Source organism: Desmodus rotundus, chromosome 6 (assembly GCF_022682495.2).
Source record: "Desmodus rotundus isolate HL8 chromosome 6, HLdesRot8A.1, whole genome shotgun sequence".
In the NCBI taxonomy this organism is placed as follows: Eukaryota; Metazoa; Chordata; class Mammalia; order Chiroptera; family Phyllostomidae; genus Desmodus; species Desmodus rotundus.
The window spans coordinates 16,689,580-16,703,171 of record NC_071392.1 but is presented as its reverse complement, the minus strand read 5'-3'; the positions used below and the strand labels follow the sequence as shown (position 1 = coordinate 16,703,171).

At 37.5% G+C, this 13,592-nt stretch overlaps 1 protein-coding gene and 1 long non-coding RNA gene across 2 annotated transcripts in view; one reads left to right on the top strand and one right to left on the bottom strand.

The window, feature by feature from the left end:
* ABCB5 (ATP binding cassette subfamily B member 5) overlaps positions 1-7,993 on the top strand; it is an 86,209-nt gene extending 78,216 nt beyond the window's left edge. Inside the window, exons 23-27 of the mRNA XM_024563082.2 lie at positions 813-969; positions 1,318-1,515; positions 2,629-2,835; positions 6,054-6,200; positions 7,796-7,993. Coding sequence (XP_024418850.2) covers positions 813-969; positions 1,318-1,515; positions 2,629-2,835; positions 6,054-6,200; positions 7,796-7,993 — 907 coding nt within the window. The remainder of the gene's footprint in view (positions 1-812; positions 970-1,317; positions 1,516-2,628; positions 2,836-6,053; positions 6,201-7,795) is intronic.
* LOC123480020 (uncharacterized) overlaps positions 1-13,592 on the bottom strand; it is an 87,264-nt gene that overhangs the window by 64,893 nt on the left and 8,779 nt on the right. The gene's annotated exons all lie outside the window — the stretch shown is intronic.

Genomic DNA, 13,592 nt, shown 5'->3' with positions numbered 1-13,592 from the left:
TTTACTGTCTGATGTTTAAATGTTGCCGGTAAGATTTATCCAGTCTTAGCTGAAATACATGTTTAGCTCCGCTACTAAGATGCATTATTTTTCATTCCAGTAAAATGTTTTCATGTCTAAAATGCAAAAGAATAATATTTAACCATGATCATGTGGTATGCCACATTTCCATGAATATTTTATATGCTTCCAAGTATCATTTGCATACTTACCATTTTATAATTGTTTTGAAACTGAGATCATAATCTATAGCAAACCTAAAAGATCAAAGCTCTTCTTCATGTCTTGCTAAGTTACATTTTAGTCAGGTTTTGTTTTGAGGAGCTTAACAAAGTCTCCATGCTTTGCTGTCTTTAAATCATGTGCATCAGTTATCTGTTCTAACTGCATGATAGTATATGCAAAAAAAAGTGGGAAAACACTCATATCGAATGTGTAAATTCAGATCTCACTTCCAGAGACTCACTCTTCCTAATGTCAGTTGAATTCTCTCTCATGTCTCCAAGCAAGTGAGCCTTATATCAAGGTGGCTAAGAAATTTTATATTCACTAGTTAGGGTGACCTGTGTCTGTAATTGGAAGAGAAACTTTTAAGCTTACCTGAGCTTCAAAGGTTATTGTGGTGTACAAAGCAAGAGATGATCACCATGTGGTAGAAAATTACAAAAGAGATATCATTGTCGGGCCTTTAGCATTAGTGGTGTTGTCTGGTTCAAAAGATTATATTCCTGTGCCTGCTTTTCCCTTTACTTTTAGAACTCCATTGTATGAAGTGGAACTAATTAAGATCTCAATGCTTTATTTTCTGATAGAGTTTTCACTGCAATTGCATATGGAGCTATGGCCATTGGAGAAACACTTGCTTTGGCACCTGAATATTCGAGAGCCAAATCTGGGGCTGCACATCTATTTGCTTTGTTGGAAAAGAAACCAACTATAGACAGCTATAGTCAAGAAGGGAAAAAACCAGTAAGTACATCTATGATTTTAAATGTCCACTTATTGTTAATTGTCCATATTAACAGTTAAGCTGCAGATTGGACTGTGTCTATGTAGTGAATCGGAAGGAAACCAGGGCTTTTAGGCAATTTTGTGAAGTCCAGTAGTGAAAACAACAAGAAGTACAGATAGAAAAATATAAACAAAAGTAACAGAAACCAATGTGGAATCATCAGCTGTATGGAGAGGAATATGATGTTTAAAATTAAAATAGTATGGAAACATGCACAGTTTCCAGAAAGCACTCAGCCAGAGTGCTATGATGTATTACAGCCTTTCAAAGGCATCCTTCTAAATGCTGCCAACTTTCTTTCACAGGACACATGTGAAGGGAATATAGAGTTTCGAGAAGTCTCTTTCTTCTATCCATGTCGTCCAGATGTCCTCATCCTTCGTGGCTTATCCCTCAGTATTGAGAAAGGGAAGACAGTAGCATTTGTTGGTAGCAGTGGCTGTGGAAAAAGCACTTCTGTCCAACTCCTGCAGAGATTTTATGACCCCATGAAAGGACAAATAGTAAGACCTAATTTAAATACAATTTATCTGTGGATTAGTGATGCTATTCTCAAACAGTCTCTTGGGCTTAAACATCCTCACTGGCTTGGGTAAAGCAAAACAGTACATTAGTTAAAAGAAAGAAAAAAAATGTATCCTTTTACTAAGAGCACAAGCAAACCAGTAACAAAAATGATGGATAGGACTTTGAGGCTGAGTATAAAGAACCAAAGGTTCTTCAACCATTATGGTGGTAGAAATTTTGATCTTATAAGCCATGGAATTCTTTTTAAAATACAGGTCTAATGTTTAGAAGAATGGTCTAATATTCATATCCAAGCTCTTTCTTTATTTTGTTCCGGTTTAAGACAGAGATAATAATTTTCCTCTGTCTCTCTGGTTCAGGAGTTCTGCTATTCCCCCTGGCCATCTTCAACACCCCCAACCCCAAGTCCCAAAACCTTATGCATGATTAGAGCTTATCTGAATCAGCTCCAGTAAGTTCTGCATCCTGACCTCAAAAAAATGCAACCTCTCCCTTGTTTGAACTCCAAAGACTGTTTTTCTCACCTGATGGTTTTCTTAGTCTACGTTATTTTCAAGTTTTCATTTATCCTTTCCCCTCAACCACCACATTATACACAACACAAACACCACCTCCTGTTCTGCCTCTTCCTCCTCACAAAATAAATAAATAAATAAGCTTCTAAAAGTCACAGACTTTTATTAGTCCTTATTAGTTGTTATTCTCCTGCAATTTGCCACCTTTCCCCCATCACAGACTCTCAATGACAATTTATGAAATGCAACAGTCCTATTACAGTGGAGGTTGGTCATTTTCCATATGATTTAGTACAGAGCAGAAGGCTTTATTCTCAACTCTAGCAGGTGTCTAGAATATGTGACCATTCCCAGAAATGGCAAGTAAGTTTGGGAGGTGGCATTTTAGTCATTTCTCACTGTTGGCTTGTATGCGATATATGACTTATGAGCCTTCCTTGGGTAACATTACACTACTAAATAGCTTGAATGCCTCACCTTCTTGTTATGATTTGTATATGTTTGAATACAGTGAACTGTAATATGACACAGTGTTGGATCTACACATACCATTCTCCATTCTGGTTTTGGCAGCTAATTGACGGTGTGGATGCAAAGGAGTTGAACGTGCAATGGCTCCGTTCCCAAATAGCAATTGTTTCTCAAGAGCCTGTGCTCTTCAACTGCAGCATTGCTGAGAACATCGCCTATGGAGATAATAGCCGTGTGGTGCCATTAGATGAGATAAAAGAAGTAGCAAATGCAGCAAATATCCATTCTTTTATTGAGGGTCTCCCTGAGGTAAGAAAATACCTGAAATCTTGAGCTACAAAGCTGTTAAGTTAGCCCAGATAGTTTAGTGGGCCAGCTCAGAGGCAGCCAATCCCCAGTTCCAATTTCCAAAAGCTCTTAAAATTCATTTCCTCCCCTCCCCCTACATGCACAAATTTTGTATGTTTTGTGGTCAAAATGACATGAGGCTATATGTAGTCTTTTTTAATCCTACTTAGAATGAATAAAGAAATATTTTCTCACAAATATTCATGTATTCGATTATCAGTTGCTTCCTCATACCTTTCTGGGGATTTTAAATAATATCATGTGTTAAATATATGTAATATATAGCATACACGATTTATAGTATATTTTCTTTTAAACCAAAAAAATAAAAATGGAATTCTTAAACAGATGTAGCCCTCAGGATTTCATGAGGGTGAATACCAAGGAGTCAATCTGAAGTGTGCTAAGGGTGATACATGTATGGTATGTATCATGGAGATGACCTGCAGGTGTTTGGTAATGTCAGCCTGGGACATGGGAGACAACTTGAAGCAACACAACCTTGGTCGTGAAGCTCCTCTGTGAAACAGACCATGTGTAGACGTCTCCTAGTCCCCACAATATCACACAAAGTGGCAGCTCAGTCAAGCCACATCATGGCTCCTTGAGCAGGCCTTAGACCACTGGAGCCACCTCTCCAGGGCCCTGCAGGATTTTCTAGCTGGCAGAGGATTAGACTCTTTCTGATGTTCCTTCCAGGACCCAAATGGCTTTTAGCCCCTGTTTCATAGCAAGAAGCTGTTGCCCCTTGAGCATCTCATACCAGGTCTCTCCAGAAAAAGTCCAGGTATTGTTAATATAATGATGTCAGTGTGCCTGACATTGATGGAACCTGGCAGCCAAGAGTAGACTGGAATGTGCATGAACAATGACGACTTCACTGTACTGGTCAGTGGTGGGGGTAGATGCCATTGAGTGAGCATGTGTATTGTGTGGCCATGGCATTCAAACTGACTGAGCGAGTAGAGCAATGAATCTGCATCCAATTTTGTGTTAAGCTTGAACATTCCTCCACGGAAACTATCAGGATGATTCAAAAGGCTGCAGCTACGGGCAACTGGTGATTGGCAGCTTCATCACAACAATACACCCACTCATGTATCACATCTCATGCAGAGTTTTTTGGTGAAACATCAAATCACCCAGGTGACTCAGCCCCTCTCAACCCCAATTTGGTGCCCTTAGACTTCTCAATTTTCCCAAAACTAAAATTACCTTTGAAGGGGAAGAGATTTCAGACCATTGGTGAGGTTCAGGAAAATACGACAGGGCAGCTGATGGAGATTGGAAGAACTGTGTGAGGTCCCAAAGTGCCTACTTTGAAGGGGACTGAGGTGTCATTGTCCTATGTACAAAGTTCTTTGTATTTGTATCTTCTTCAGAAAATGTATGTATTTTCCACTGTACATGGCTGGATCCCTTCTCAACAGACCTCATAAAACAGGTGATTTCCGAACACTCACCATCCCAGTGTTTGCCAGAAAACTGATTTAGATTTTCAGCTTAAACAGGAAAGAATGGAACTCTATGATTCTTCATTAAAAAACAAAAACCTTCAGTTTAAGTACCTGAAAATGTTTTAAAGTTGCTATTGAGACAATGTGCAGATCTACATTTATAATTTGTTCTGCTTAATGATAGGCAAAAACATTTGAATTTGGTTTTCATCTAATTCATTCTTGAGACTTGTACTTTTCTACAGTCCAGAGAAGGCCAAGAAATGCAAACTGATTTCTAAAATAGTATTGCTTTCTTCAGATACATGGAAAAATCCACATACAATTTAAGCGAGAATAGCTGAAAGAGCTACAAGTCCATTATCTTTTCCCAATCTTCTCTGTTTTGGGTTTAAGATTGGAGTCTCTAATTTAGATGGAAGTTTTGCAGTGTGTGGAAATGAATGACATAGTTTTATCAGATTACCCTGCCCTATGATTCCAAAGTTCATAAAATACATTTTAGGAAGAAGGGGCCCAGCCTGCTGGCAGTCCCAGTTAAAATCTCAGAGGAGATAGTTGAAGTCTGTTTTCTTTGTATAGCATTTCGTTTCAGAAAAGACATTCACTAAACTCTAATAATTCAGCTACCCATTGTTTTATATAAAGCAAGCAATAGTGTATTTTAAATTGAAAAATGAACTTTGAATGAAGCAGACACATTTGTAGTAAGACTATGTGTTATAGGCTCTCTCCATACCCACTTTGTCTGAGTGGCACCTCCTGAAGCAGTCAGATGCAAAGGGAGAGACTATTCATTCCAATTCTCCAAGGTACTAAGACAAAATAAACAGCATATAATCACATGCTGCATCTTCTCTGTGATGCTGCTACAGAATCCACCTTTAGAAGGTTGTACCCTTGTACTTACTTTCCAGTGGAACTAACTCATCCTCCCATTCTAGTCTGGGTACCAAAGGCATGTATTTGTTAGACAACTGCCTACCACTGCTAGAAAGTGGTGTGAAGCCTTGGAAGGAAGCAGTCAATGGGACCATCTGGAAAGCAAGCAGGAGATTGCTTTCACCAACTAAACTGACCAATCGTGATTTAGCAGATTACAAAGGCTACAGGAGATGAGAAATTTCCTTTACCCTTCTACAGAGGAGAACACTGGAGGGGGTCATTAGTAAGTAGGAGAGCTTTGGAAACATTGTGAAATGCTAAATGTCACTATCAAGATGCCAGCCTAACTTATAGCCAGAAAGATACCTAACTGTACACTGAGAACAGCATCCTGGCATCTGGAGGGATTTGCTGATAGGGATTTAGCAAGAGCCAAATAAAGGAACCAAAACATTTCCATGTGTTTAGATGCTTTAAGTTATTTTGACCTGAAAATAGAAGGTAATGTAACAATGGAAAAAGATTTGTGTTTACTTGGAAATTTTTTTTTGCCAATAAATTTTTTTTCTTATGCTTTAATTCAAACAATTCCTTTGTAGGAGCACACTGGCAAAGGTCTGCTGCATGTGATCAGATTAGATATATAAATGAGATGGTGTTTACTGCTGGTTTAGCATTTATTTACAACAAAGCACAAGAATACACTTCAGTACTTGTTGGGACACAAATTTTTCCAGAGTAGCAAAATTTGAAATATTTAGATGGTTCTCACCTACAGTTTCCATGGTAATTTAAATAACCAAGCCTTGCTTTCTTAATTGCATGTTCCTGTAACAGAAATACAGCACACAAGTTGGACTGAAAGGAGCACAGCTTTCTGGTGGCCAAAAACAAAGACTAGCTATTGCAAGGGCTCTTCTCCGAAAACCAAAAATTTTATTGTTGGATGAAGCCACTTCAGCCCTTGACAATGAGAATGAAAAGGTAACATCCTCTTTTTCACCTCAGAATATAATATCAAACATGAGAGTGAAGTATCATGGAAGACAAAGTCAGTTTAGAGGAAGAAACGGCCTGGAGAGAATTGTAGTCATAGGGTCGCCAGTTCTAATTAAGGAATAGGCCTGTAAAATAAGGGTAGGGGCTGGTGGGGAGGTGGGAGAGAGTTGGGACCCAGGGCATCTCATGTTCTAGAAAGGTTTCCTCTCTTGAATTTGTCTCATTATTTAAAAAGGGGCCCAATGTTTATCCACTCAAGGAAAAAGCACAAGAAATTTAACTTTTCTATTTTGTTATTAGTCCTAATAAGCCAAACAAATTAAGAAGGCAGTCTACCAGCCTCCTGTGTAAAAGAGTGATCTGCACAGCAGTGGCAGAGCCTGCTGGTTCCTCCACCTCCTGCAGAGGATTAGCTCCCTTGGAGAAGGAAACAAGGCAGCAGACAGCCCTGCGACAGGAGACCCACACTGCGAACGCCTTCACATGTTTAGTTTTGCTGTGTCCTTTGTCCCCCAGGAGTTTCGTACACCTAGTGGGCACTTATTTGTTAAATGAACATTGGTTAAATAAGTGATAATCATTAATACAGGGTGGGGCACACATAGATTTACAGTTGTCCACATGGGAATTAATACAATAATAATACAACAATAAACTCTGTTTTGCATACGCACAACTGTAAACCTACATTTGCCCCAACTTGTATTTATTGACTGTTCACTATATGCTGTTAGTTCAATCCTCATAACAATTCAATGAACTAGGTTATTTTATCATCATGCTCATTTTACAGATTATAACACTAAGGCTTAGAAAAGTAAAGTAACTTCCCTAAATTCCAATAGCGAGTGTCTGACCTAAGAACTCATGTGGTTAACCCCTACTCAATTGCTCTTTTGTTGGTTGTAGGTGATTATCATTCTCGATTTCCAAGTAGACAATGTGTTGTGAAAGAAAAAAACCTTTCTTTTTCATCCGTGTCATCAGTTACTATCAATGTGACCTTGGTCAATTGACTAAAGCTTTTCAAATCTAAGTTCACTAATCAGAAAAGTGCAAATGTCCCACCTTACAGGTTTATTGCAGATTTAAATGAGATATCCATCACTGGAACATTTTATATATTCAACAGATGTTGCTTTTCACCTCTAGTCTTATTTCCTTTAAACAGCCTTATTACCTCATTGTAGCTGAGATACTGTTTTGGTCAGAAAAGTTTTACAGACAAATTCTATTTAAAAAATACTATGAAAAGAAATGAAAAAAGTAAATTAATTCTACTTATGTGTGGAAGTACTACTTTCTGACCTTGAGTTTAGAACCACTTACATACAAATATCCATTTCATTTTTATTCATTGTCACAAATGCTTGTCCAATTATAAGTCTTATTTACAATGTCCATAATTACTTTTTCTAGATTTCTATTGAGTAGGGTGAATATTTCTCAAAGTAGGGCAACTTCCTTGGGAATAAGCAAATAAACAAAGAATGTTATTAAATCACCTTAATGGATTTGATTTAGGCAAGTTTATTAGCATCTAACCTGAGCTAGTTATCACAAGTCCTTCTCTCTTCCAGATGGTTCAGCATGCCCTTGATGAGATCAGTAAGGGGAGGACGTGCTTAGTGGTGGCTCACAGACTCTCCACGATACAGAACGCAGACTTGATAGTGGTTCTGCACGATGGAAAAATAAAGGAATGGGGCACTCATCAAGAGCTCCTGAGAAATCAAGACATATATTTTAAATTAGTAAATGCACAGTCAGTGCAGTGATACTGTTAGCACATATTTTGATCTTTGTGTAATGAAAAGAAAGATTACTTAGTAACCGTTTGGCGTACTTTGATCTTTACTGATACATCAATATCTAGAATCATGCTCTTCAAGTACAGACATGTTCTGTTTACACACCATCTTCCCTTCAGATTTTTTTAAAGGAAACAAAGATTTCCTAAACTTATTTAAGTAAAATAATGCCTGTATCCATCACTTTATAAAAGTGTTCTAGCATACTTGATTATAAAGCAATTTTCTGCAAAGTGAATCTATTTTCCCATCAACTTCTGCTATAAAACCAGGACTATGTTCCAGGAGGGAAAATTTATCAAGGTAACTAAGTTGAAAGATTTTAGCAAAGAGAGAGTAAGATGTAGCTGGGCCTGTGGTATTACAGGAAGAATGATTTTAATTTGGAACTTCCAGCACATTGTAATTCCTATTAGAGTACTTTGAGTTAGTCCTTTTCTCTAGACCTTAGGAATTTCTCTCATAATATCTCTCTCAATGTTTCTCTGTTAATGAATATCCACTGTTTCCAAAAATTATTTCACTTTGTTAGGGGGATAGGGAGGATACCAGTGTAAAATTTCTAATGAATTAGGTGGTTATCTTTCACTTTACCAGTGAGTGAATGCTTCGTGTGATCCATCTTGAAAATTCCATTATTCTGAGCTTTGGGTTTGGCAGAATAAATCACAGGCCTACCAGTGTATGGACACTGAAATTTACTTAAAATAAGAGCTACTTTTATTATGGGTGAAAAATTTTAAATACCTTTATTATTAATCAAGTGATTTGTTTAAATTTTATACATACCTTATTTTATATACATATGATTTAAAAGTTTTGTGTAAATAACAATATTGGTAATCTGAGTCATGTTTTCCATTTATCTAAATATGTAATTGCATCTACTGATTTTATTTCCATTCTAATTGTATTTTCTTTCACTTTCAGTGACAGCCAGCCTCTCTAAAGTACACTCTTCCAGTAATATATAATCTTGCTAACAGATGTACAAAATAAATCGAAATAAAGCCTAGATGCTCACAGACAGCTCCAAGCCTTGGCGACTCAATGCTGGGATGCAGAGTGTAGTTCCAGAGCTCGGCGTTGCCACTTGTGCTGCTCAGCTGGCGCACTGCCTCTATAACCCCTAGCTGCAGAACAAACCCTGAACACTATTTTCATTTTAACCCTTTTACCGAAAAATTGAGCATCCTCTCCAGGCTTCTTTTGGATAGAGAAGACAGGTACTAACATAGGTCTTTCCTAAAATAAAAGTGGCATAAGGCAAAGATTTGGAAAGCAGGGATACCTGTATCACCTTTGCCTTGTCATGGGTTATGATCAGTCATTGTTGACCCACTGGATAGGATACTTCTATTCTTGGCTCACTTAACTTTTTCTTTCCATTCACATGGCAAATGTAATTTTAATTACCTTAATTTTCTTTTAACTTTAGTCATACCATAGTTCAAGTTGCTTTCATTTAATTTTGAAGTAATTTTGTATTTGAGTGTACATTGCCAAATTTCATACACTGGCTAATTTCCCTCAAGACATTTACTTATATTATGACACATCCCTTAGTTTCAAGTACTTCCTGGTCTCAGGAAAACACTGATTTCTGGCAGTCATGATTCACATGCTAATACTTATCCAGATTGACCTCAATTCAAACTTGTTCAGGCATGCTTGCCCTCTGCTTCTCCTTTGCCTTTGGGTTGGGATATACAGTAGTAACAAGAGACAATAATGAAGCACCAGTTTAAAAAGAGAGGAGATGGGGACCTGTAAATACCTGGCCTAGAAAGTTCTAAATACAACAAAAAGAGCTCACCAGAGAGGCCAGGATCTATCAGAGACTCCTTCCTAGAAGGAAAGGCTGTTCAGTGAGTTTTAAAATAACTGCAACACCAATGAGAGTACCACTGGAATAGAAATGATTTAGCAAGGATAAGCTGTGGCACAGATGTTAATGAAAAGGGAAAAAATCCCTACCATGTCACACCTGTTTCATAACTAACCTAGCCAACCTACTTTATATCTTGCCACTCCTTAAAACAAGCTGTGGTGTGTTTTCGTGTTAAGTCAACTTAGGTCATAGCTAATAACCTGGTTTTTAGCTCACTCAGTGTGTCACTTTCATGGTATGCATAGGTCATTTACACGTGACCTGTTGTACCATTGTGTGCATAGAGTATGCACAGGTACTCTGCACACGACCTGTTGTATGAAGATATTTTCTGTTAGTGTTGAGCTATGTGCTTTTTGTTTAGTTAGAGGTCTTATTCCAAGTGGGTTTGTGAAGTGGAATCATAGATTGATTGGAAAGTTCACTTATAAGAATCAATCAGCCCTAGCTGGTGTGGCTCAGTGGATTGAGATCTGGCCTGTGAACCAAAGGGTTGCCAGTTCGATTCCTGGTCAGGACATATACTTGGGTTGTGAGCCAGGTCCCCAGCTAGGGGCATGTGAGAGTCAACTCACACACACATCAATGTTTCTCTTTCTCTCTTTCTCTCTCCCTCCGCCTTTATCTAAAAACAAATAAAATCTTTAAAAAAAAAAAGAACTAATCAAGGGAAGAAAGTGGGTAAACTGAACTAGAAGAATGAGGGATTGGGAGACAAAGTAGCTTTCAAACCTTTATTTCTTTGCTATTAGCAATAATTATTGGAAGTTAAAAAGTTCATTTAAAGCCATTTTTTTTTAAAAAAGCAAAAATCACCAAACATCTCTTCATAGTACCTCAAGTTACACAATTTATCTCTTTCTAGCAAACCCATGCTGATAAAGCATGAACTACTTTTCTATTGTCACTTTAACACATTACCACAGACTTAGTGGATTGAAACAACACAAATTAATCTTACAGTTTTGGAGGTCAAAAGTCTAAAATCAGTCTCAGTAGTCTCTGGGAACAAATCTCTTCCTTGTTCTTTTCCAACTTCTAGAAGCTGCCTGTTTCTTTGGCCTGCATCCCTCTGGTCTCTGCTGCCTTTGTCACATCGCCACCCCTCTCTGGCCATTACTCAGTCCACTACAAAGGCTGTACATTGAAACTCTTAGTCCATGGAGAAGACAAGTTTTCATATATTTGCACTGAGTATAAGCTTCTGAGAGAACTCTGAAAACTTCCAGTCCAACATCATCATTATATGTTGATGAGAAAGCAAAAACTCACATTTCCTGCCTCCAAATCCCATACATTTCCATTGCAACATGCTATCTCTCGTCATTTCTAGGCCAGGATTTGGAATGCAGTTGTCTTTCTGTCTTCACTTCTATTGGATGCTGCTATTGCTGCTATTTCCTTTTATCCTGAGACTAGATTTATTAAGTAGAAGTTTATACTAAGTTCTACTTAACCTTATTTTCTTCACACTTAATAACTTTATGTGCAAGCAAATAAAAACAGTATCCTGTAAACATAGGAGCTTCACACACTTCTGACCCCATACCCTTTGGAATTTTCCTAAAACCATTTTAAACTACTGCTTCTAATGAGAGCTAACATTTTTTTGGTAAAATTTTTCACACAAACATGGGATAAGCACTTTATGTACATTATCTCTTTAATCCTCGCATCAACTCTGTAATAGTACATGTTATTAATATTATCCCTCTTTAAAGAGAAGAAAACTGGGCTTCAGTAACTCGTTGAGGCTGGGACTCGGATTCACATCCTTATCTAACTCCAGAGCCTACAGTCTCAACCATAGCATGGAGGACTTCCCTCTACAGTTTATTCAAGGAGATGGCTGGCTGAAAGGAGAGCACAGTCATTGCTCACAGAAGTCCCTCAGGTCGATGTGAGGATAAAACCAAACTTTGGCAGCAGTTACACGGTCTAATAAAATTAGCCAGCCACACCCTAAAAATACTCTCTACATCCACACCATTGGAACAAGACTAAATTCAGCCCAAGGTATGAGATCTGTTTTTCCTTTAGTGTTTACTTACCTGTATAAGTATCGTAGCTTTGAAAAAAAAATTTAATGGGAAAAATTGCAGAAATATGACAATTCTAAACTAAAAAAAAATTTAAGACACATACTTCTTAGACAAAAGCATAGTATCTGTGATTATAATATCTTGGAAATAAGCTGAAAATCATCACCAATATAACTGAATTTGTTGGACACATTTTCTTAATGATTTAAAATTAATTAAGTTTAATCCTAGGAAAATGTTTTCCTTTTTAAACTGCTTGAGGATCTCCTTAAAGAAGATATTAGTTTATTGAGATTTCAGAAAAACAAAAATTAGACAATTAGGTGTGAAAAACTATACATGAATAATCACAGCTGCATTATTAGACTGAGGGGAAAAACGGTCTAGTAGATGGATATGTGTTCTTGTAGATGTAAATGGTGGAATGCTATTCTTTATAAGCCAAGAAAAATTTGCTATTGAATAGAGGTATTTTGTTTGATCATCAACTCTATTACATCACAGTAACATAATAAATGGCTAAAATATTCTCTACCCAGTTGAAAGTCAAGAAGAGATTCTATGCAAAGGATTAAAGTTGTTAAATTACCAAAACATTCAGGTCAATTGTGGGGGAAGAGAGAGAGAGAGATAACAAGAGCTAAAGAAAGAAGAAAAACCTATTTGAAAACAATCAACAAAGAATGTAATGCACTCCAGCAATCAGCTTAGTAATGGAAGAAAAAAATATCCCACCATCAAATCCTCAGAAATCCTAAGAAGAGAGGTACACATCTAAATTTAAATCCCTGGTCCCATGGCCCCAATTCAGGTAAAATTACACATTTGCCTACATTCCTTTCATAAATTCCTTTAGTTCCCAGTGTCCTAGAGCTGAGCCAAAAAGGAGGAGACGTTCATCAAGAACAAGGTCAACAGGGCTCCCCCCAAAATGGAGAAAGTAGAAAACCTCCAAAGTAACAAAGGTCCATTTTAAAGTGGATTGTTCCTGGCATTAGTAGTAGCAATAATAATAATAAAATTAATAATATAAAATAAGCTAGAACTACTAAAAATAACTTTATATTCATTGAGCACACATGTATTAGACACTGGATTGAGCCTTATAGGCATTAACTTACTGACAGTAGGATACATCCTATTATTTTTCATATTTCACTACATGAGGCACAGAGTAATTTTGGATCCCAAGGTCAAACACCAAGGAAATGAGAGAATGAGGCTATAACCCAGAAAATCTGACCCCACAGCTGACTCATTATCCCTCTGAGATGGAATTGGAAATGGTAAGATACTTTTGAGTTGTTCCCTTAGAAAATAACTTGCACCCTGGCCTGATAGCTCAGTTGGTTGGAGCATCATCCCAATATGTCAAAGTTGTGGGTTTGATCCCTGGCCAGGGCACATGCAAGAATCAACCAATGAATCCATAAATTAGTGGAACAATGAGTCGATGTCTCTGTCTCTCTCTCTCTCTCTCTCTCTCTCTCTCTCTCTCACACACACACACACACACACACACACACACACACACACCAATTAAAAAAAAAACGTGTTGCCTTTAAAACAAAAGAAGAAGGAAGGGACAAAAGGAGGAAAGAGAGGGAGAGAAACAACTTGCCCTTTGCCTCCT